Raw genomic sequence first — 24990 nt, forward strand, 5'->3', positions numbered from 1 at the left:
GTAGGCCGGGGCTGTTTTCCCTGGAGCGTCGGAGGCTGAGGGGTGACCTTATAGAGGTTTATTAAATCATGAGGGTAAAATCATAGGATAAGTAGACAAAGTATTTTCCTTGGGGTGGGGGAGTCCAGAACGCGAGGGGGAAAGATTTAAAAGGGATCTAAGGGTAACTTTTTCGCACAGAGGGTGGTGCATGTATGGAATGAGCTGCCAGAGGAAATGGTGGAGGCTAGTACAATTGCAATATTTAAAATGCATTGGGATGGGTGTATGAATAAGAAGGGTTTAGAGGGATATGGGCCAAGTGCTGGAAAATGGGACTAGATTAGGTTAGGAGATCTGGTCGGCATGGATGAGTTGGACCGAAGTGTCTATGCTGTCCATCTCTGTAACTCTATGACAGGCAAGTCATGGATATTTGGAGCTCCAGATTCAGCCGTAGTTCAGCTACCCACTAACCCAAGATGAAGATCAACTTCATAGGTGTAAAAAATGGAGAGAACAATGAATAGGTGTAAAACTGATGTGAGGCATTGGAAATGTAAGTCACCATTCGGTCAGAAGGGGCAAATTAAGGCAAGCTGGTTATATAGTTACCTCTGTTTTCCCAGTGTCCTGTTTTCTGAAATGACATCTGACAGCTTCTTTTTCAATGTCATTAATGTTTTGCAAAGAAAGATAAAATTGATCTGTAATTAAGAAGGAAAACAATGTACAATTTCATAAAAATGCTCAGAAATGTTAACAGAAGGTATTCCATAATCGAATTGGGAGCGTTAGTGATTTTTATCCCGTAAATCGCTATTCTTCATTAACACCAGGAGTTGTTAGAGTCAGTCCCCTGTACCTACTCGGTTGGCTGAGCTTAGTTGGGAGGTGATTGGGATGCTTCAGTTGGGTTTTAATATCCCAATTTCAGAGAGAACTACATGGGCAGGTCAGTATCCGACAAACTCCTTCCAGAAGTGAAGGTGGCTGAAGGCTGAATAAGGATAAGACAAGGGTTGGGTGTCAATTGAATGGTCCCCCTGCACTCAACATGCAGGCTAAGGTAAGGAAATAATGCCATTTAGTTGATAAAGCAGAGGAGGACTCCACTATCAATGGGACATGACTGCAGTGAGAATTGCTACCTTCAAGGGGAAGAGATGATAACGCAATGGAAAACTGGAACTTCTTGCACTGCATCGATGCTGAGTTACAGGGGACGGAAAATCCTGCGAAAATTGCCTTTGTTGGATGTGAGCAATATAAGAAGAGTGCAGTGGGTAGTGTCCGTGCCTCTGACCCAGAAGCTGTGGCTTTGAGTCTGTCTTGATGGCCAATGATGGCACGATAGTGATGTTGATAGGCTGAGGGTCTGCTGAGGGAAAGGTTGCAGGTCAACCCGTGACTCCTAATAGGCCTCTGGCAGGTAGGGAGATCTGATCAGCCGTGTGTGATGCCAGTGGGATCCTCTCCAGCTCACGTTCTGGTCACCGGTGACACACTGGCGACCTGCCCAGGGAAAAGCCAGCTGCAGGAGCAGACAGAAGCTTAATCTGCCTCATGTGTCACTAGACATCGGCAGACTTTGTGACCAAACTTGGTCTTTCACACACTGGGAGTTCACTAACCCTTTATTGAGGTCTTTGTCTTTGAGTGCGGGCAGTCGAGTTGAACTATTTAAGCTGAAGGAACATCACAGCCAGGAGAACATCTGCAGTAACATATTTTCTGTCAGAGTGCACTGGAATGTGGTGAGGCATTAACTGTGCAAGACCCAGAATTGTCATCTAAGATACATGTCCAATGTGTTATTCTGAGTGGCAGGTGGTTACAGGGGAGATTGACTATGGTGTTGAGACTTCATGTACCTCAACAGGAGCTTTGAATTACACCGGTCTCCATCTGTCTGTCTCTCTCTCTCTCTCTCTCTCTCTCTCTTTACCAAGCCCCATCAATCCATGTCTCCACCTCCCTGCTGTAACTACCCCCATCACTTATCAACTCCCTCTACCCTCCTATCTCCCACCTCCTCCAAGAGCACAAATCAGAGACTTGTTGCAATAATAGACTGAACTGATGCTTTGAATCAAACTTACAATGCTGATCAGTAGAGCAGGCACAAAGAAGCTGCAAGGAAGGAAATTCTTCGTCGAAAGCCAACACCTGCAATTCGAAGTTCAAAAATGGTCAAAAAATACAACGTCATTTGGAAAGCACCTATAACACTACATTCCATCTCTCCAAAGTGCTAGTTAACTGGCACACCCCTGACCTTGATAAGGTTCACTTGAACAACTCCCCTGGTCCCCTGGGTTACAAAGAATTTTAAAATCTTTCCTTGCTCATCCAAACTGGGAAATCTTCACTGGCATGTCAAACTCCGGATTCCCCACCCAGGATTACATTTTTACATTTTTTTAATGGGATGACATGTTGGTCTTTATTGTAAGGCATTGGAACACAGCAATAAAAAAGACTCACTACTATTGTAAAGGAGTTGGGGGGGGAGGGGGTTCTTGGAGAGACTACTTGTGGACCACTGTATGCTGGTTTGATATCCATGTTTAAGAAAAAGCTGGGCTTGCATTGTAGGTGGATCGAATGGTTCATAACTTTGTCCCTGCGAGCAGGCACAGGTCAAACTGGACCCACATTCTCGAGAGTTTAGAAGAATGAGAGGTGATCTCATTGAAAATGTTCATAAATCAGAAGGCGCTACACAGGAAATACACCGAAAATTTACATTGGGGACTCGAAAACATAGGGGCAGCCTTGGGATAAGGGACTGAGTGTTTAAAACTGAGATGTCTTTGCTCAGGGGGTGGCGTATCTTTGGAATTCTCTGTCCAAGAGGGCTCCATCACTTAATATATCTAAGGATGCAAAAGTGTATGTTCTGATCTCTTGAAGGACTATAGAGAATGGGTTAAATGTGAAATTGAAACCCAGGATTAGACACAATGATACTGAACAGGGCTCTCCACCTGCTCTTGTTTCTTATGTTTGGGGTTAGCAACTTTTTTATTTGTTCATGGGATGTGGGTGTCGCTGACCAGACCAGCATTTCTTAGGGAAGAGAAGACTCAACCACATTGGAGTCACATGTAGTCCAGCCCAAGTAAGGATAGCAGATTCCTTCCTTAAGGGACATTAGCGAACCAGATGGGTTTTGCCCACAATGGATTCATGCTTGTCATGAGACTGTTAATTCCATATTCTTTACAGAAATCAAATTCCACCACCTGCCTTGACAGGATTCGAACCCAGTTCCCCGGAACATTATCTGGGTCAGTAGTCCAATGATAATAGCACTATGCTATCACCTCCCCCACCCCTGAACTGCCAGTGAAGCTAATGACGTGGCATGCTGTTTCAGTTCAGAGTCAGCCATATTGCAGTGGGTCCAGATTGCAAATATCCTTCTCAAAATGAGTGAACTGGTCGGGTCTTTAGAACAACTCATGGTCACTGTGAACCTTCAATTCCAGATTGAATTCATAATTCCAAAAGCTGCCATGGTCAGATTTGAACCCATGCTGCTGGGACATTGACTTGGGCTTTTGGGTTATAACCTTTGAAAGTCACCTGACTTCACCTGACGAAGGAGCGTCGCTCCGAAAGCTTGTGATTTCAAATAAGCCCGTTGGGATATAACCTGGTGTCATCTGACTTCTGACTTTGTCCACCCCAGTCGAACTCTGGCACCTCCCCATCATCTGAGTTACATCCCAGAAGGTGCTAAAACTGGCCTCAAGACCCCTTTCCCATGGTCAGGAGGGATCAGTCACTGGGCCTCCACTCCTAGTTACAACCTTGTGTGTCTGCCTGGCGATTGAGCATGGTATGTTACTCTTGTCTGTTGTCCAAGATACACTGGGACACAATATCAAGAATCTCTTGCAAAGAATAGCCAGTTGGGTTGAGCTATCTACTGAGCTAACTACTCCACATTGTGAAATCAATACTTCCAGGAGGTAAGGAGCAGCATGACAGACATGTTTAAAAACGCTGTGGATGCAACAAGAAACATATTATGCATCCTTTCTCACAAATCAACATAAATGCATTCACGTCTCACGAAGATATACTTAAAAATATAAACTCACGATGATTCGGTGCCATAGCCTTCATAGTTAATTGCTGCTGAAATTGTGACAATCAAAGCTGGAAACCCATAGCCAACCCAAAGCATGTATCGCTTGAGAGGAACCTTTGGGACGAAAACCACCTGCACCATGAGGTAAAGTTGGATCCCTTCCAGGAACATCCAAGCAAAGACTGCGAGAAAGGTATAGTGGAGGACACCTGCGATGATTCCACAAAATATCTAAACAGAACAGTCACGGCGTCAGTTCAGAGCTCCAGTGAATGGCACACAGTTAGAAAGAGTGAGAAGGAACTTTCATTTATGCAGCACCTCTTGGGACAAAGGATGTCCAAATACACTTTACAGCCGATGAGGCACTTCTGTTGTCTAACCCTTGTCATAATCATGACCAGATGGTGGAAATTTTATGCACAGCAAGCTCCCATAAACAGCAATGTGCTGATGACCTAGAGGTAAATAGAGGTGAACTCTCCTTTTCACTTTGCAATATTGTCACAGGAGTCTATACATGCCCCCACCCATTGAGAGGGTGGGGTATAGGTTCAATGTCTCCTTCAGAAGACCGCACCTCGAACAGTGCTGTGCCCTCTCATTACTGCAATAGAGAGCCAACCTAAGTTTTAACCTAAGTTCAACCTTAACAAGAGGAACATAAGCCCACAATCTACTGATTCAGGAGTGAGCATTGTGTTGACGCAGTGAAGATCAGAAAAGGACCTCATGGACAATCTTGTTTCATAATCAAGGAGGCTTAAAGAGCGACAATGTCAGAAATGATCCTGCTCATTACTGAGTCCAAATTAACATTATCGAACGTTTCTTAAAGGATTGGCTTCCAGTCTCACCTGAACATTGTGACAACAGAATACATTAATACACCAGTGTGAAATGTACCTGCTAGTTTAATCGAGATGTTGAGCAATACTTTATTGCCTTTGTTAACGTAGCAGAGGAAGATACACACTGATAGGCCATTCAGCCCCTCAAATCTGTTCTGCTATTCAATGAAATGATGGCTGATTTGTACCATATTCCATATCCATGGACTTATATTCCTACAAGCTGTTGGCTGGCAAATTATTAAATACATAAATCAACTGCTTTAAAGTATTCCCTTCTCTCATTAAAGTCTTGCCTTTAGTTTTAAAGTTATCGTCCTTGCTATAGAATTCCCCTGTTGTGCTCTTGTGTGATTTTCTTTAAAACTAAGCTCCCACTCTCACATTGGACTGGAACACGGTGTAGCTTCAATTTATTTGAAAATCCAAGATATATTTGCTCATCAGACAGACAGCTGTACACCAGACCAAACCCATCAAGAAATATCAAATAGCGCCTAACTTGCAATTTTATTTAAAGGCAAGTGTAAGGGCCAGTGTTATTTGATTGGTCCACCATTAAGCTTTAAGCGAAACATATTTTATTAGAATCATAGAGATGGAAAGCATGGACACAGACCCTTCGGTCCATCCAGTCCATGTGAGTGTTATCCCAAACTAAACTTGTCCCATCTGCCAGCACTTGGCCCATGTCCCCCAAACTTTTCCCATCCACAAACCTGTCCAAATGTCTTTTCGATGTTGTGACTCTACACTCATCCATCACTTCCTCTGGAAGTTCATTCCAGACACGAACATGTGTAAAAAAGTTGTCCCTCATGTCCTTTTCTCCTCTCAGCTTAAAAATATGCCCCCTATTCTTGAAATCCCCTATCGTAGGGAAAGGCACTAACCCTATCTATACCACTCGTGATTTTATAAACCTCTATAAGGTCACCCTTCAACATCCTATGCTCCAGTCCCAGCCTATAACTTCATGCTGTTGACTGGCAAAATTATTAAGTACATAAAAATCAGCATCTTTATTGTGGGAAAGAGATCCACTTTGAGTTAGAACTCAAAGCCTCCATTCCTGGTAACATCCTACTAAATCTTTTCTGAACCCTCTCTGACTTACTAATATCCTTCCTATAACAGGGGGACCAGAACTGGACACAGTCCTCCAGAAGAGGCCTCACCAACATCCCCTACAACCTCAACATAACGTCCCAACTGTACTCAAAATTACTGTCCCCGTTGTTAACTGCCCTGACTGAAATAATTCAAAATCTGAACATTTAGTGTTGTAGTGATGTACAGCACGCAAACAGACACTTTGGTCCAACTCATCCATGCTGACCAGATATCCCAACCCAATCTATTCCGTTTGCCAGCACCGGGGTCATATCCCTCCACATCATTTATGTACCTATCCAGATGCCTTTTAAATGTTGCAATTGTACCAGCCTCCACCACTTCCTCTGGCAGCTCATTCCACACACGCACCACCCTCTATGTGAAAAAGTTGTCCCTTTGGTCCCTTTTATATCTTTCTCCTCTCGTCCTAAACCTATGCCGTCTAGTTCTGGACTGCCCCAACCCTGGGAAAAGACCTTGTCTATTTACCCTACCTGCCCCTCATGTTTTCAGTGAAGTAAGGGGGTAGTTAATCAACACTACCACTTCATCCTAAATTCCCATGTGCCACGAACAAGTGAACAACTGGCATGCAAAAGGATTTGAGTTAATAAGCAGCTAACATTTGGAGGTCTCAGATGTGATAAATTAAAAAAAACGTGGCTATAAAAATTATTGACTTTAATGGTTAACCTTAAGTACAGGGGAGTAGACATGTTTATATGTGGTTCTGCTTGAGTTGTAACCTGGACAACCTCCAGACATTCTTGCATGTCTCAGTGACCGATACATAGGTATTCCAGTGAGTAAAACTTCTACAAGGGTCCCTGACCTTCGATGTAATGGCTCAGAGGACACAGACAAAGAGGTGGTGGGTAAACTATTCTAAGTCACGAGTTAGGCCTACATGGCGGAAACTAAAATCACAGCCCAGTGGTACTGATCCTAGACTCTCAGAGCTCAGGAGTGTTCCTCCTGGAGCTCCAGACCCCCGTTGTTGTGCCCCAAGGTGGATCGTGGGGCCAACATTTTAGAAAAGGGAGCAACATTCCAAAGAGATTCACCAGAGCAGTGTCTTCTTCAGCTCAACTGAATCTTCAGACAACCACAGTTAGCATCAAGTCACGTGAGTGTACAGTGCCACGTTTGGAATGCTGCATTCAATTCTGGTCTCCCTGCTACAGGAAAGATGTGGCAAAAGCTGAAAGGGTTCGAGAAAGATTCACAAGGCTGTTGTCAGGGTTAGAAGGTTTGAGCTATAGGGAGAGGCTGAATAGGCTGGGGCTAGAGAGATAAATTGAATTGAATTGCATTTATTGTCATGAATACTGAGTGAAAAGCTTTGTCTTGCAAGTGATGCAGTCAGATCACAGAGTTAAGGAGCATAGATAAGTAAATAATAGGTAAACAGCAGCAAAAACAAAAACACAGGTAGCAATTTTTTGAAAGTATGCTATTAAGTTTAAAGAGGGTAGAACGATTGTAAGAAATGGGAAACTTAGATCTGCATGCAGGAGCTCGCAAGGAGTCAACTATATCCGGTGCTTCTTGCATCCATATCCATATGAAGGGGAGGATGAAGTTTTCACACAGTGAGTAGTCATGGTCACGCTGCCTTGGAGTCCAGTGGAAGAAGGCAATTGGATAAATTATCGAGGAAGAAATGAGATGCAGCATTATGGAAAAAGAGACGGGGGATGTGGGACTCTGTGGATCAATATTTCTAGGGCTAGCACAGACTTGAATGGGGGGGGGTGCTGAATGGCCTCTATACATAGACTATGACCTGGTGGAATAGAGCATCTTTCCCATCACTTATCTGATTAAAGTGTGTGACTGGCAACAACATGAGCAACCAATTTATTGTGGCACCTCCCTTGAGTGCGGTGACACAAACGGAACAATCGTTAGGATTCCTTACCCGATTTTCGGTTAGTGAGATTCCGAAAAGGAAGATGAAGTCAGCGACCAGCAAACACACGCACAGGTGAATGTGGATGGTGCGTCTCGTGTCATTAACCAATTGGCAAGTGACAAAGGTGACAATGGCCAGTAACAGAAACACCAGGGAGACACTTAATCCAACGTAAGTGATGACTTCAAGTGCAAACACATGTGGGAGATCCTGTGAACAGAAGTTGGAGAGATTAATGAGTGAGACAATTTCCCTGAGCCCTGTGAGGAGAAGTCATGGGGATTGAAATCCTGGAGAAACACAGTGAGTTGTTTGGAGGAGAGAACAGCAATAGTTTGAAGTGTGTCAATGGGGCAGCACCCTAACACATTATTTTACCCAACGTGCACTTTACTCTCTTCATTGCTCAGCATAGGAGTTGAGACGTGATGTTGAGGTTGTACAGGATGTTAGTGAGGCTTCTTCTGGAGTACCATGTCTAGTTCTGGTCCCCCTGGTATGGGAAGGATATTATTAAGCTGGAGAGGGTTCTGAAGAGTTTTACCAGGATGTTATTGGGTATGAAAGGTTTGAGTTATAAGGAAACGCTGGATCGGCTGGGACTTTTTTCACTAGCGTGTAGGAGTTTGAAAGGGAACCTTATTGAAGTTTATAAAATAATGAGGGGCAGAGATAGAATTAACGGTAGTTGTCTTTTCCCTAGGGTGGGGGACTTTAAGACCAGGGCACACTTTTAAGCTGAGAGGAGAAATATTTTAAAAAGTCATGAGGGGCAAATGTTTTATGCAGAGAGTGGTTTGTGTGTGGAATGAACTTCCAAAGGAAGTGATTAATCTGGGTAAAATTACAACATTTAAAAGACACTTGGATTAATATATGAACAGGAAAGGTTTGGAGGGCTATGGACCAGGAGCAGGCAGGTGGGACTAATCCAGTTTGGGATTATTTTCAGCATGGACTGGTTGGACCAAAGGGTCTGTTTCCGTGCTCTGTGACTATCTGCAGTTCTCACTGCACTGCAGTATCATGGCTTCATGATATTCAGCATGCACATTAACGGCACAAACCTAAAACAAAACTTCAGAGCTGATGTCTGGTACCATTTCTTCATGGAAGTAGCAATCTCACCGCGTCTCCTCCCGCCCCCCCCCAAAAAAAGGCTATGTGATTGGGGTTCAATTGGAAATCTTAAAAACTGCAGTTGATTGCTTTTCTGTTGAGCTAAGCAAGATGGGGAAATGAAGGGAAGTTGCAGATCAACCATATTTTCATTGTGTGCTAGACCAGGAGTCCTCACCAAACAGATTCAGGACAAACAAAGCTCCCTGTGCAGCCAACCTCCAAATTTGGAGACTCAGAACAAAAGCCTGAAGCATTTGTGGAGAGAAACAAACCATGTGGTACCTTACTGAGGATGACCCCTATGCTTTTGAAATGCCACAATCATATGGAGAAAGTAATTAAGAAGGCCAATGGAAGGTTGGCCTTCATATCTAGAGGACTGAAGGTGCAGTAGTTATGCTGTGGTTATACAAAACCCTGGTTACACTTCACTTAAGAGTACAATGAGCAGATCTGGGAACCACACCTTAGTGAGGATAGACTGGCCTTGGAGGGAGTATAGTGGAGGTTTACAAGAATGATACCTGGAGATCAGAGGTTAGGTTTTGAGGAAAGATTATACAACTGAAGCCTATCTTCTCTGGAAGTTAGAAGGTGTTTTTACTCTTTCACAGGATGAGGGCGTCACTGGTTAAGCCAGAATTTATTGCCCATTCCTAATTGCCCCGGACACAGCTGCATTGCTGAGGGTCTGGAGTCACATGTAGGCCAGACCAGGTAAGGATGGCAGTTTCCTTCCCTAAAGGACATTAGTGACCCAGATGGGCTTTTCCAACCAATCGACAATGGACTCACAGTCATCATTAAAACTCTTAGTTCCAGATTGTACCAAGTTCAAATTCTACCATCGACCATGGCAGGATTTGAACCCCGGTCATTAGCTAGGCCTCAGAAGTAACAGCCTAGCAATAGAATCACCAGGCCATTGCCTCCAAAGTGCAAAAAAGAAAAGACAGGTTGGTTAAAGGTGAACTATTTTGATTAATTGGAAATTCGAGAATAGTCTGAGAATTAGACTGTTCAGGGGAGATCTTAGCACTTTAACACACAAATTCTCCTCCACAAATGGCAATGGATGCTGGAACAGTTGTTAATTTTAAATCTGAGAGAGTGAGAGACATTTTTGCTAAGCAAATGTAGTAAGACAGATGTGCCAAAGACAGGGATATTGACTTAGGCCACAGATCATTCAATGGTGAAGCAGGGATGAGGGGCTGAATAGCCTACTCCTGTTCCTTTGTTTCAATGACTACATGGTGGACTAAAGACCTCGAGCTCAGCCAACATGGGGTTACTGCTCGAGTTTAGGGATTTGTGCTTGCTAAGTAAATAAAGCAAGGGCGTCCAGGGTGAACAGTGTGCACATTGGGAGAGATGAATATTATGGGATTTTGTCTCGATGCTGTGGGAAGTAAGGACTTATTTCAATAAAGTACGTAACTCAGAGTAAGCAGCTGGAGTAAAATTTATAATCGGGCATGTTACAATCAGTCAGCATTTTAATCAGTTTCATCTGAGCTGCAGTAACATCCTGTTAAATAACTGCATATGGAGAAGTGTGAATTTTTGCCACTGTTGAAAGTTCAGCACAGTGTGCAACAGTTTTGACGACAAGTATTTCAGACACATTTCAACCAGCCTGGCTTCAGAATCTCATTGAACTCAACTATAATTCATGAACTCAAAAGTTCTACAATTTTGCGACCTATAATTGAGCCCTCGCTCAAGGCAATTTTACCAGAACTTCCGAATTTTGATATTATCTGCTCCATAATTGACGTGCTCATTTTCAAAATGGAGTGGTCAGTCCTCCCCAGCCTCCTGTTTGATATCGATCTCTATATCAGATTTTCTGTCCTTTATTACACTGCTGTATAGGAGCTGGTGGCGGTGAAATTAGTTTCCATTTTTCTTACAGTAAAGCACTTAACTGGCTCTTAATTGGAACCTCCTGGTGACTGTCGCGTAATGGGGATATTATTAGACTAGTCATAGCAAGGTCTAATGTATGATGCCCTGGAGACATACCGTATAGAGAATTTATAAGTCTGGAGCAAAAGGCTAGATTTGTTTGTAAGGTGCAAATTGTCATGAAATCCCATTTACTTTCTCTAAATTTCTTCACTCAAGAAAATCTTTCATCCTTACCAGGTCGGGCCTACACGTGACTCCAGACTCATAGCCATGTGGTTGACTCTTAATGCAAACCATTCAATTGCAGGTAAACCTTCTCACAAAGCCTTGCCAGTGACACTCCCATTGCAAGAACAAATAGAACATCCAGAGGTTGTGCCAGGTGCTATTTAAAGGCACGTCTTTTACTTTGTTTTGCTGAGCCTGCTGTCAGCTGTTGACACTGCCCATGCGGTGATATTCATCTCCTTATGTCTTTCCTGCTTTCTCTCTTGCCTGGTCACAGCCTCATGCCTGCTCCATCTCCCTTGGCTGCCTGCTCCATAGCCCTAGCTGCCTACCCTGCCCCTGCCAGCCAATGGGGGTCTGGTATTTCAATGCGGGGAATGAATCTGATCAATGGTACCTTCAATGCCATTAGGATGGCGAAGCTGGAGAGGTGAAACGCCTGGCACACCGTGTGGGTTTTATTTGAGAATACCAACTCGCAGCCATCAGTAGACCAGGGAGTTCCATTCAGAGTTCCGGTCCAATAGACGCATCTTATAATCGAATTGTTCACATTGGCCTGCAGAAAAGACAAGGGAATTTTTCAGAATGCACGTTCCACTCCCAATATCTCTCCGTTCCCCTCAATTAGATATTTGTCATGTATGGCCCATGGACTGTATTTCTCCAGGGCACAGTGTAATGGTGTTATTGCCACCCTCCCCTATTTTAAAAAGCTTTTAAATACCTGGTTTTGAGAACTTCCCCTGTGCCAGGTGGGTTGTGAAAATGGCCATGCCCTGTTATGTACAATGGGTTGCTGGCTTAATGATGGCCATTATTTGTGTTTGGTAACAATTTATATTTTAGTCTTTCCTGCAATTTTAGTGTAATTGGCTGGGCCAGCACTTATGGCCCGTGGCTAGTTGCCCCTTGAGATTTTGGTGGCACACTGTCTTGTATGGTTACACACACACTGCTGATGAAAGGGAGATCCAGGATGTCAACCCAGCGACAGTGAAGGAACGGCAATATATTTCCAAATCAGGATGGTGAGTGCCTTGGAGGGTAACTTGCAGGGGGTGGTGTTCCCATTTATCTGCTGCCCTTGTCCTTCTCGATGGAAGTGGTGGTGGATTTGGAAGATACTGTCTGAGGATTTTTGGTTAGTTTGAGCAGTGCATCTTGCAGACAGTACACACTGCTGTATATTCAAAATCATAGAATCTCTACAATGTGGAAGTAGGCCATTCAGCTCACACCCATCCTCCAAAGAGCATTCCACTCACCCCATCACTGTAACCTGCATTGCCCATGGCTAACTCACCCAGCTGCATATCCCCGGACACTATGGGCAATTTCCCATGGCCAATCCACCTAACCTGCACATCTTTGTGAGTGTGGGAGGAAACTGGAGTATTCGGAGGAAACCCACACAGACACATGGGAGAATGTGCAGTCTCAACACAGTCACCTGAGGGCGGAATCGAGCTTGGGTTCCCAATGCTGAGAGGCAGCAGTGCTAACCGCTGTGCCACCATGCTGCCAATGATTCAGGGGGCCCCAGAAGATTGAGAAAAGGGATGAAATTTTACCCCCTGGTTCTGAGAACAGCCTTGGAATATTCAAATGGGAGGGGTGTACGGCCATGGTTTTGTACCACGATGCCATTAACCATGCTCACCATCTCCCTCAGACTGGTAAAAGTGACACAATACAACCTGACACACAGCTAAATTGTTGTTGGGTTTCTAGTTTAAATGCTGGCTACAAATATTTCAGTTAATGAAGTGGATTCAAGAAGGATGTGGGACTCATGGAAGCTCAATTTGTGAACATTGGGGAATGTCCATTGTGGCATTGCAAACATTTTAACAGGTACTTTGAAAAGTCCTCACCTACTTTAACTGTAATATTATTTGAAATGTTAAATATATTATTAATACACTGATTAAACATAGGGCACTGCCCTTTGAAATTAAGAAATATTGAATTAGCTAGCACAATATGCAATATTGCAATACGTATGCATTAGAGTATTTTATCCATTGGATAAAGTCATCTTCTGCATTCAATAGTATGGAATATCAGATCTTAGTGTGTGTCAGACAAGTCCCTGAATTTCATATTGATTTAGCATCCTAACATCTGTTGGGCCTCTGAAACATTCTTCCAGTATTAATAGGTAGAGACCCAATAACTCTTAAAATAACCCCGTCTTTGAGGTACTCATGAAGTTCAAACAAAAGGAAATCAGCTGTTCAAAACCCCAAGAAAAAAAATCCCCTCTTAAAAGCTTATCCTATCAAACATAGCCATTTATACTCGCATTTGAAAAATCATTTAACTGAGTCAACATCTTAAATCTTACTGAAATAAACAAACAGGTAAAGAAAAAACACTTTAACAAAAGATAAAGGCTCAGAGAACTGGCAAACAAATATGGTTAGTAGTCCTATCCATCACTATATAAACATTCTCCATTCAGCTGAATCTGTCTTGGCATTCAGCCAAGCATTCATAGCGGGATTCTGCCTCAGTGACTAAGCAGGCTAAACACATGGCCAATTATCAGTTTTGCCTACTGACCTCAAGCTTCCAACAGGCAAAAGGTTCAACTGAGGATGGTGGATATTAAAGTCGAATTATTCAAGTTGAGTAGTTGAATTCTTTAGTTTTATAATGTATGGTGTCCCTGTCCAGCAACCTTCACAGTGACCCTATACCAAGTTATGGTTTGAGGTAAAATGGAAAGCAGGAGGTGGTGCTTGTCTCATTGGCATGAGACCCTTTGCCTTTAGAACATGGCATAGTCCAGGGTCACTGGTGGCCATTCCACAGTGTGCAGGCCCACCCTTGCTGCCTGCTATAGGCTTCCTGGGTAACCCAGGCGTCTCCTTACCACCAACTGTGATGCCAAAATGGGGGTAAAGGTAGTGTGGGGTAGAGGCTGGGGAAGTAGGGGTATGAGCAGAGCAAAGTGTCAAGCTTCCCACCATTAGAATTTATCAGCAGGAGCAGAAACCAATCCCAAACATCTAATCCCCAAATCATAGAGTCATCATAGAATCCCTACAGAGGAGAAACCTTTTTTGGGGGGTGCGTAAGGGGACATAGAATCCCTACAGTGTGGAAACAGGCCCTTCGGCCCAACAAAGAGTAACCCACCCTGACCCATTGCCCTACCATATTATCCTATATTTACCCCCAACTGATGCACCTAACATGCATATCCCTGAACACTATGGGCAATTTAGCATGGCCAATCCACCCTAAACTGCACATCTTTGGACTGTGGGAAGAAACCGGAGCACCCGGAGGAAACCCACGCACACACGAGGAGAATGCACAGACTCCACACAGACATTGGCCGGAGGCTGGAATTGAACCTGGATCCCTGGCACTGTGAGGCAGCAGTGCTAACCTTCAATTTTCAGCCTAGAGCATCATTGGAAATGGTTTCCAATCTGTTAAGAAGCATGGGCATGATGGGACAAATGGCCTCCTTCCATAGCTCAACCATTCAATAAGACCGTAAGGCATAGGAGTAGAAATAGGCCATTCAGCCCATTGAGACTCTGTGCCTCTGGCTGCTCTGATAACCCTCGACTCCACTTTCCTGCCTTTTCCGCACAACCCTTGACTCCCTTAGTAACTAAAAATCTATCTCAGCCTTGAATCGACTTATTGACTAGCCTGTGTGGTGAAGAACTGCACAGATTCACTGCCCTCTGTCTTAACCTGGTGACCCTTTATTCTAATATTGTAGCTTCTGATCCCAGACTGTCCCACAACCTTTCTGCAGTGATCCTTTCAACCCCTCGAAGAATTTCTTGGCTTGGAGATGCTGGTGTTGGACAAAGTTAAAAATCACACAACACCAGGTTATAGTCCAACAGACTTAATTGGAAGCATTAGCTTTCGGAGCGCTGCTCCTGATGAATTCAGGAGTGTTCAATAAAATCGCTCTGAGTCTTCTCAACTCCAATGAACACAGACCCAACCTACTCAACCTCTCCCTGTAGGACAGTCCCTCCATAGGTCAGTCGAGTGAACCTTCTCTGGACTGCTTCCAATGTCAGTCTATTTCCCTTAGATAATGCTGTGCACTGCACAAACTAAGCGATAATCCTCAGACAGCTTCTTTCCCTGACTATGCTGTGCATAGTCTTAGCAAACATCCCTACTTCATAAGTGATTCTGGAAGCAACAATCCCCCTGGAAAGCAAGTGCTGTGGGATGATGTGCTACAAACCGTAATATGGCTGAAGGTAAAGTTGATGGGATGGGTGGGAAAGTCTCTTGTCTTGCTGGTTATAGCTGCCGTTATGATCACTGAATTCAGCACATCTGTCTTTCGTTCAGGTGTAGCCAGAGTCTCCTCCCTCACCGCACTCTGATTGCCCAAAAGTGTTGCCATGTTTTTGTGAACAATGAAGGCAATGGCTGGATTTCTGCTCCTTTTGCCTAGAGAGTGTGTGAGAGAGAAAGAGAGAGAGATCACCACTCCATCACCAGCTTTTCAATTTCCACCCTCGCTATCCATTGACAAAATCGTAATGTGGGTTTTCTTATTTCAACGAATTTATCATTTCTCCCTCAAATGGTGCCATTGAATATCGTATGGTGGACTGCCATTTGATTGTCATCACCAGAGTGGCTTTTGAGAAAAATGACCTTCAGATACAGAGACAAACCTCTGAGCTGAAAGGCAGCATCAGGAACGGGTAAAATTGGCAAGTTAGATCCAGGCCTGGCCAGGTCATGAGAGACCCAGGCTGTGGTTGAGGAGGGAGAGCAGTCCATCGTGCTGTAGCAAGGGTGCGATTGTATTCAGAGAGGGTTACTGAGGACGTAGCCTGAGCTGGTGCGATTCAGGGATGATGAGAGATCAGATAGCTGTTTTCCAGAGAAGGCTGGAGGAGGACCCTGACTGAGGTCAACAAAATTATCAGGGGCACAGACAGGGTGGAGAGGGAAAGACCTTTCTCCTCAGAGAGAGGGGGTCACAAACCAGCTTAGGTTTAAATTAATGGCCAGGAGGAGATTGAAAGAAAATCTGTTTCAGAGTGGCAGAGGCTGGTGGGTGTCTGGAACCGACTGCCTGAAAGGATGATAAAGACAGGAGCCATCACAGCATTTAGGAAGTTTTCAGAGGAATACTTGGAAGTCCCTGAGGCTGTGGATCTGGAGTTGGGCAATGGGATAGGGTAATTGTGAAATAGAGACCAGCATTCCATCATCATTCATTTACAAATGCCTTTGACAGTAGCACTGCCTCTTACTGAATCAGGCAGTCAGGGCCTCAATATCCCTGACGTTATGTCAACCAGGGCTCCCTGATTGGACCCGATTAACAAGCCAGTCAGGGAACTTATATTCTGTGATGTCCAACGGGCCGACCTCTTTATAATCACCACAAAAATCCATCTGGGTCACTGATGTCCTTTAGGGAAGGAAACTGTCATCCTTACCAGGTCTGGTCTACACGTGACTCCAGACCCACAGCAATGGGGTTGACTCTTAACTGCTCACTGGGCAATTAGGGATGGGCAATAAATGCTGATCCATCCAGCATTGCCCACACCCCGTGAGTAAATATAAAAAAAACTTCCCTCTGTGTGTCATGCTGCTGGAGGACTCGGTAAGCGGGAGACCGAGGGTTTTAAGTCTATGAGGGCTATGGTGATGGGCTTGTACCCAAAAAAGTAGATTGCAAAACCTCAGCGAGATGTAACAGGACAGGAATGGGTAAAGGATGTTCCTTAAAGACCATTCCCAGTCTGACGGGTAGTGGACATCCGGTTGGAATTATGCCTTTACTCTGTCCCTTCAATTCTGGGATTCTAGGAGATTGTAAAATATTTGAAAAATATCCATGATTTGGCCCAATTTAACGTATTTTTATGAGTTTCCGCTGAGTTGGGTTTGTTTGGATTGCAGTTATCAGTTTGTAATGATACTTTACCTGTTGCCGTGTCTATAAATATAACTGGATCAATCTGCATGGAGTTCCCATGTGCTGATACCACGATGGGTTCTACAGGACTCATGTCGTGCCTTATTACGATATCTGAAAATTCATGAGGTAACTATTAGTTTCCACCTTTGAGGCACTCAAATTTCTCCTTAATAATCGCCGTGACACTTCCCCGTTCACCTTTGCTCGTGAATACAGCTACACCATAAAATGGGTTAGTTCAGGCCTTTGCGTCCAGAAGGGAGATGCCTGCCCTGTGAGTGTTAGAAAGCTGTGCTCAAAGGGAAGGTGGGCGAGTGAACTAACCCTTCCTTAACCACTACCTCTAATTGCGCAGAGTGGCAGTGGCCTGGGGGTATTACTGCTCAGCTATTCCTATTGCAACACTGCTGGGGACCTAGTTTCAAATCCTACCATAGCAGATCGTGGAATTTGAATTCAGCATCAAATCTGGAATCACTTTCCTGAAGAAGGATTTACGCCCAAAATGTTGACTCTTCTGCTCCTCAGATGCTGCCTGACCTGCTGTGTTTTTCCAGCACTGCTCTTTTTTGATGGGCTGAATGGCCTCCCATATTCACATGAAGGTTTTGATCTGGAATCAAGGATGATCCTGACTCTTATTGATTCATAAGGAATGAAACTTCATCTGGTTCACTCATCCCCTTTAGGGAAGGAAGCCTACATGTGACTCCAGACCTACAGCAATGACTTTTAACTGCCCTCTGGGCAATTAGGGATGGGCAATAAATGCTGGCCTCACCAGAGATGCTCACATTCTGTACATAAGCAAACAAAAGGGTGGCAATAGAACTCATGATGGAGGCTGGTACAATTACAACATTTAAAAGGCTTCTGGATGGTTACGTGAATAGGAAGGGTTTAGAGGGATATGGACCAAATGCTGGAAAATGGGACTAGATTAATTCAGGATATCTTATTGGCATGGACGAGTTGGACCGAAGGGTCTGATTCAATGCTGGATGACTCTATGATGGTTTGGAAGGAAGGGGGCAATCCCAGCATCACCTTTTTTGTGAGGGGGAGGTCTGAGAATGCTATGGAAACCAGGCAGCTCAGGAACCTTCATCTGAATATGGGAGGCCACTCAGCCCATCGAGCCTGCTCCGCCATTCAATAAGATGATGGCTGATATGATTATAAGCTCCAACCTACACTCCCACTTACACACAATGGCCTTTCACCCCCTTGATAACCAAACATCTATCTACCTCTGCCTTACAAATATTTGTTTCCACCACCGTTTCAGGGAGAGAATACCAAAGACTGTCTGAGTGAAAGAATTTCACCTAATTTGTTTTAAATAGGAGACTCCTTATTTTTAAAACATGTTCTAGATTCTCTCATCTACCCTGTCTACTGACCATCTCCTCATCAATCTTGTCCAAACCCCTCAGGAATTTTAACATGTCAATCAAGTTGCTTTTTACTCATCTAAACTCGAGTAAATGCAAGGCTTGGCTGCCCACCCTTTCCTGCTAAGATGACTCTCGTTCCTAGTATTAGCCTGGCAAACCTTCTCTGAACTGTATCCAAATAATCTAAAGCCTTTCCTAAATAGGAAGACCAACATGGTGCACAGTACTCCAGATGCGGTCTCACTCGTGCCCTGTCTAAATGAATCACAACTTTCATGCTTATGTATTCAATTCTCCTTATAGAAAAAGGTAACTGTCTATTAGCTTTCTTGATTACTTGCTGTATCTACAAACAAACCTTTTGTAAATTACGTACAAGGACATTCTGATTTCCCTGCACCTCTGAGCTCTTCGGTCCTAGCAGCGCCACTGGGAGAGCTGGCCACTGCTAGAATTGCACCCAGCTATGAGACTCATTGATGGAAGTCAAAGATAAGACTTGTTGGAAGAAGACAAGTTGGGTTGGTGAGCTGGAGGCCTTAGGGAGTGGTCTTGTGGGCTCGACTGATTCTAGGTTCAAACAATCAAGCTGAGTGAGCTAGCTTAGTTACCAGATAAAACACAGAGCAATTGGACCTTTGAGCATTGATGGCTCGGTGGTTAGCACTGCTGCCTCACAGTGCAACCTTCAGTGCAACCAGGTTTGATTCCAGCCTCAGGTGACTGTCTAGGTGGAGTTTGCGCTTTCTCCCCGTGTCTGCGTGGGTTTCCTCCAGGTGCTCTGGTTTCCTCCCAGTCCAAAGATATGCAGGTTAGGGGGATTGGCCATGCTAAATTACCCATAGTACTCAGGGATGTGCAGGCTTCAGTGGGTTAGCCATGGTAAGTGTGTGGTTACAGAGAGAGGGTGGACACAGCTGAAATGGGCCAAATGACCTCTCTCTGCCATGTAGGGATTCTATGAACATTACATATACCTTGCAAGAGATGCTTAACAAAGACAAGAGTTGAAATTCAATTCGTGAATGATCTGATTAGGTGGCAGAGATGGATCAAGGGGCTGAATGATCTCTATTTGTTCCTAATGTTCACCATTCTATTGGGTATGTGACAATAAGTGAGAACTGGAACATACAGAGTTCTACCTCTCTGTCATATGGGGACAAACACTACCTTTCTGGTAACTGATAGGGAGGGGTGAGTTGCTGTGCATTAACAGATTTTGAAAAGTGGTAACTTATTACCAAATTCAGCCGTTGACTTTCGCTCTTCACTTCCATTCCATGGAATCTCGACCAGGGATCTTAGGATACGTTCGGCATTATACAGGATCTTTGCAACTTTGCTGGTTTCATCTGATGCCCTCTCAACATCTCTGCTCATGTTGGTATATAAAGCCTTCATTTGACATGAGTTCAGACACTGTTAACAACAAGATTCAGAAAACGGTCATTTTCAATTACATAATGTTATTATTGCACTTTAAACAAGCAATAAAACGCTAACTATTTCTCAGTGCTTTTTTAAAAAACTTAATATTTCATGGTTTGTGGGCATTTCCTTTATTCCCCGTCCATAATTGCCCTGGAGAAGACAATGGAGAGCCGTGTTCTTTAACCACGACACTCTTTGGGGTGTGAAAGCTATGGGTGGGGTGTATGGAGGAATCCAGAATTTTGACAGAGTGGCAATGCAGGAAGAGTTGCTCCACGTCTGGATAATGCATGGCTGGGAGGGGAATTTGCGAGGGTCGGTGTTGCCATGTATCTGCTCTCCTTGTCCTTCTAGGCAGTGGAGGGTGTGGGTTTGGAAGCTGCTGTCAGAGGATCCTCAGTGAGTTGCTGCAGTGCTCCTTATAGATAGTACACATTGCTGCGACTGAGGCTGGGCTGTGGAATAGGGGCATGGTGAAGGTGCTGGATGGGGAGCTGATTATACAGGCACCTTTCCCCTGGATGATGTTGGGCCTCTTCAGTATTGTTGGAGCAGTTCCCATCCTGACAACTTCAGACTATCCAGTCACCCTCCTGCTCCTGTCTGTCATGATCTTAAAATCCTGTTGCATTAATTAGTGCCATTCTGTCACTGCTTAATGTAACTTACAGAAGAAATCTTCACCTTAGCCACAGAGATGTGTTATTCACAGCAGTTTTCCAAGCCTCTGGTCCTTAAAGTGCTTTCAGCCAGAAATTCTGAATGGCGCTATAGCGATGCAAGTTCGGAGCATAGAAACACGAGTCGGCTATTCAGCCCCTTGAAGTTGTTCTGTGGTGTAGCTCCATGTACAATATATATGGAGTCCCTTAATATCTTTGCTCAGCAACAATTTATCTATCTTAGATTTAAAATTAATAACAGATTCAGAATCCACTGCCATTTGTGGAAGAGAATTCCAACATCTACCAACTATTGTGTGTCGAAGTGTTTCCTAACACCCTGACTGGTCTGGCCCTAATTCTCAGGTTATGTCCCTAGTTCGAGAATCCCCGATCAGTGGAAATGGTTTATCTTTATCTCCCTTGTCTTTTCCTGTTAATATCTTGAAAACCTTGATCAGATCACCCCTTAACCCTTTAAATTCTAGAGAAAACAGGCCTCATTTGTATAATCTCTCCCCATAGCTGCTGAAGTCCAGGTATCGTTGTAAACCTACACCGTACTCCCTCCAAGGCCAGTCTATCCTCATACCTGCTCACTCTACTCCAAGTGAGGTCTAACCAGAAAAAAAACAGCGCTTGGCTGGAAATCAGAAACAAAAAACAAAAACAGAAATTGCTGGAAAAGCTCAGCAGGTCTAGCAGCACAAATCCATTGTCAACTGTTGGAAGACCCCATCTGTTCACTAATGTCCTTTATTCCTTACCTGGTCTGGCCTACATATGACTCAGGACCCATAGGAGAAAAATCAGAGTTAAAGTTTGGGGTCCAGTGACCCTTCTTCAGAGTTGCTGGGGTTGAATTAGGGTTTTGTATAACTTCTGTAACTTTGTACTCCAGTGCTCTAGATATAAAGGCCAGCATTCTATTAGCTGTCTCGATTATTTCTGCACCTTGGTGGCATTTTAAAGATCTCTGCTCCTGAATCTCCAAGTCTCTTGGGACAACCATTATATTTAATTTCATACCAACTACAAATTTATCCTTTTTTTGTCCAAGCACTTGCTTGTATCAAACTCCATCTGCCATAGTTTTGTTCATTCACTTGGCACGTCAATATATCTTTGTAATTTCATGCTATTATCTACACCGGCTATAATACTGCCTAATGTTATATAATGAACAGATTTGGCTCTGTAAGTTTCTCAGCTGTTATCCAAGCCTTTAATAAATAACATGGATAATTGAGACTCTCAGCGTTTTCTCCTGCAGTTTAGAGCGACTTACCATTTGCTCAGAAAAATAGGAATTGATTGAGTTCTTGGAAAAATAGCATTCGATTTCACATCCTGGGAAAATGGAAGGCACAGATTAGTATCACAGGGTCATTTCAAAAAGGATTACAGCTCACATGCGGTATGTTTACTGCAGACAAACATTTCATTCTGAACGATAAGCACCGGTGGATTTTTAACTCAAGATTTTGAAACTGAAAGTCGATGATTTGTTCACAATTGGCTGAGACTTGCAGATTAGGTTTCTGTTCATTTTTTTAACACATTATCGTAAGATTGGCATTGGGGTGAGGGCATTTTGGCACACAGGGCTGTCAAATGTCAAGCTGGGCGATGGGGATATTGCCAATTAGTAAACTTTATAGAATCCCTATAGTGTGGAAACAGATCATTTGGCCCAACAAGTCCACATTGACCTTCTGAAAGTAACCCACCTATACCCATTCCTCTACCTCGTTACTGTACATTACCCTTGACTAATGAACCAACTCTATTACTTAACAGTTACTTCCAACTAATGCACTTAATCTCCAGGTCCCCTATGGGCAACTTAGCATGGCCAATCCATCCTAACCTGCACATCATTGTGACTGTGGGAGGAAACCCACACAGACATAGGGAGAATGTGCAATCTCCACACAGACAGTCATCCGACAGTGGAATCAAACCCATCTCCTTGGCACTGTGAGGCAGCAATGCTAACCACTGAGCCACCAATTGGCTCATAGAGTGACAATCAGAATTTGGCAATTTGTTGTTAAAGAGTAAAATATCAAACTCTGATGTTTAAAGATTAAAAACAGATCATGCAAGAGTTTAAAAAAAAACAGAATAATTGTTTTGCACAGTACAAATTGTTTTCAGAAATATTCAAGATTTTTTATTATTCATGGAATGGGAGGTGGGTATTATGACCCAGGACAGCATGTGTTACCTAGATGGCACTTAAGAATCAACCATATTGCTGTGGGTCTGGAGTCATATGTGGGCCAGACCAAGTAAGGATGGCAGATTTATTACCTAATAAGATGGATTTTGACAACGGTGCATGGTCAACATTTTATCAAATGCAAATCTCACCAGCTACCTTTGCGGGATTTGAAGCCAAGTACCTAGAACATTAGCCTGGGGTTCTGGAGCACTAATCCATGGATATTACCACTATGTCACCCCTGGGTAAGGAGCAAGCATTGGGTAGTGTGAAGTGTATGCTTACTTATGGCCAGACATTTATTGCCCAGAACATGGGCTTGGAGGAACAAACGAGTAGCTCTCACTGAGACCAATGACAGGAGCCAATTCTTTTGCTAATGCAATTAAGGGCCTACAACTGTGTGAGTGCCGTGTGCTAATTAGTTTCCCCCAAGAGAAACCAGGCCTAGGGCTTACTGACTAGGCCCAACTAAGAGGTGAAGACCTTACCTCTCATGGATGAATCGGTCCTCCCTGCTTTTAACTGCCACCTCAATCTTATTTCCTCACCTTTTTTTCCTGCTGTAATAAAATACCTGCTTATGACCTCATGGTATTATCACTATATGATTAATCTGGGGACCCAGGTTCAAATCCCACTATGACAGATGATGGAATTTGAATTCAATTTTTTAAAAATCTAGAATTCAGATGACCATGACACTATTCCCAATTGTTGAAAAACCCATCTGGGTTACTAATGTCCTTTAGGGAAGGAAACTGCCATCTTTACCTGGTCTGGCCTACATGTGACTCCAGACCCACAGCAACATGGTTAACTCTTAACTGCCATTTGGACAATTAGGACAATATGTGCTGGTTTTCCTTCGTCCCCGTGAATAAACAAAAGATGTTTCCCTTTCTACTTCAATCCCAATCTTTATTTCACTCTTGTTTTTGTTGTAAAAGGCAAAGGATGATCAGGACTTCCAGCTTTGCTGTCTGTTAGTATTGAACAATCTGATTGGCTGCTAAGCCTGGCATCACTGTTGCTGGGCGCCAGAAGTCTTTCTGAGCTGGCCCCAAAATCAATGTAACATCAGCCAATCCAGGTAACAAAGATAGAATAGAATCCCTACAGTCTGGAAACAGGCCCTTTGGCCCAATAAGTCCACACCGATCCTCTGAAGAGTAACCCACCCACACCCATTCCTTATTACTGTACATTAACCCTGACTAATGCACCTAATCCACACACCCCTGAACACTAAGGGCAATTTAACATGGCCAATCCACCCTAACCTACACATCTTTGGACTGTGGGAGGAAATCAACACAGACTGGTGGAGAATGTGCAAACTCCACACAGACAGTCACTGGAGGCTGGAATCAAACCCAGGGCTCTGGTGCTGTGAGGCAACAGTGTTAACCACTGAGCCACTCCAGAACACGTAATCTTTTGTGGGATGCTTCCTTTGAGGCCAATTCACTGCTGGATGCAAAATACAGATAGTTCCTTGGTTTTGTCCCCAAACATTCAAAAACATTCATTGTTAACGCTCTTTCCTAAAGTGGTGTTTATGTCAGTCGTCCCAATAATGTCTCACTTGAGCAAGCCTTATTTGTGGCATTCTGCATTAGTCCATTGAATTGGCAGCAGTAGCTTCCAATCGTATTCACACAGGTTGCATTGCTGCCACATTTCGTCTTGGTCATCTTGCATTCGTCCTTATCTGTAAGTAAATTGCAAAACATAATCTTTTGTTTAGTCTTTGACCAGTAGAGCACATGGACTTTGTGGTACAGATGAGCTGCGTTTCAAAACCCATACAGTCCGTGAATCGGGGATGTGCTAGATGTTGCACTTGTTTGAATTCGCAAACCCTTGACTCTATCGCACCTCTGCTCCTCCCCACTTGAGATTGTGAAGCCTCTTCGGGAATACTGAGTCTAGTTCTGGTCAAAGGATGTTCTTAAGCTGGAGAGATTTACCAGGATGTTGCCGGGTAAGGAAGGTTTGAGTTATGAAAAAAGGCTGGGACTTTTCCCATTGGAGCGTAGGAAGTTGTGAGGCGACCTTCCAGAGGTTTATAAAATAATGAGGGGCATGGGATTAATGAC

The 24990-nt window shown here is 43.8% G+C and overlaps 1 protein-coding gene across 4 annotated transcripts in view; it reads right to left on the reverse strand.

Annotated features, from left to right (window-relative positions):
• LOC132835998 (adhesion G protein-coupled receptor E2-like) overlaps positions 1-24990 on the reverse strand; it is an 80886-nt gene that overhangs the window by 16359 nt on the left and 39537 nt on the right. For all 4 annotated transcript variants that reach the window (XM_060855183.1, XM_060855184.1, XM_060855186.1 and 1 more), the window contains 10 exons: positions 24477-24602; positions 21950-22011; positions 19810-19987; positions 17175-17279; positions 15462-15673; positions 11625-11786; positions 7970-8173; positions 4092-4312; positions 2082-2148; positions 595-686 (listed from right to left, as the gene is read on the reverse strand). In XM_060855183.1, the coding sequence (XP_060711166.1) occupies positions 595-686; positions 2082-2148; positions 4092-4312; positions 7970-8173; positions 11625-11786; positions 15462-15673; positions 17175-17279; positions 19810-19987; positions 21950-22011; positions 24477-24602 (1429 nt within the window). The remainder of the gene's footprint in view (positions 1-594; positions 687-2081; positions 2149-4091; positions 4313-7969; positions 8174-11624; positions 11787-15461; positions 15674-17174; positions 17280-19809; positions 19988-21949; positions 22012-24476; positions 24603-24990) is intronic.

This window comes from Hemiscyllium ocellatum, chromosome 45 (genome assembly GCF_020745735.1).
Source record: "Hemiscyllium ocellatum isolate sHemOce1 chromosome 45, sHemOce1.pat.X.cur, whole genome shotgun sequence".
In the NCBI taxonomy this organism is placed as follows: domain Eukaryota; kingdom Metazoa; phylum Chordata; class Chondrichthyes; order Orectolobiformes; family Hemiscylliidae; genus Hemiscyllium; species Hemiscyllium ocellatum.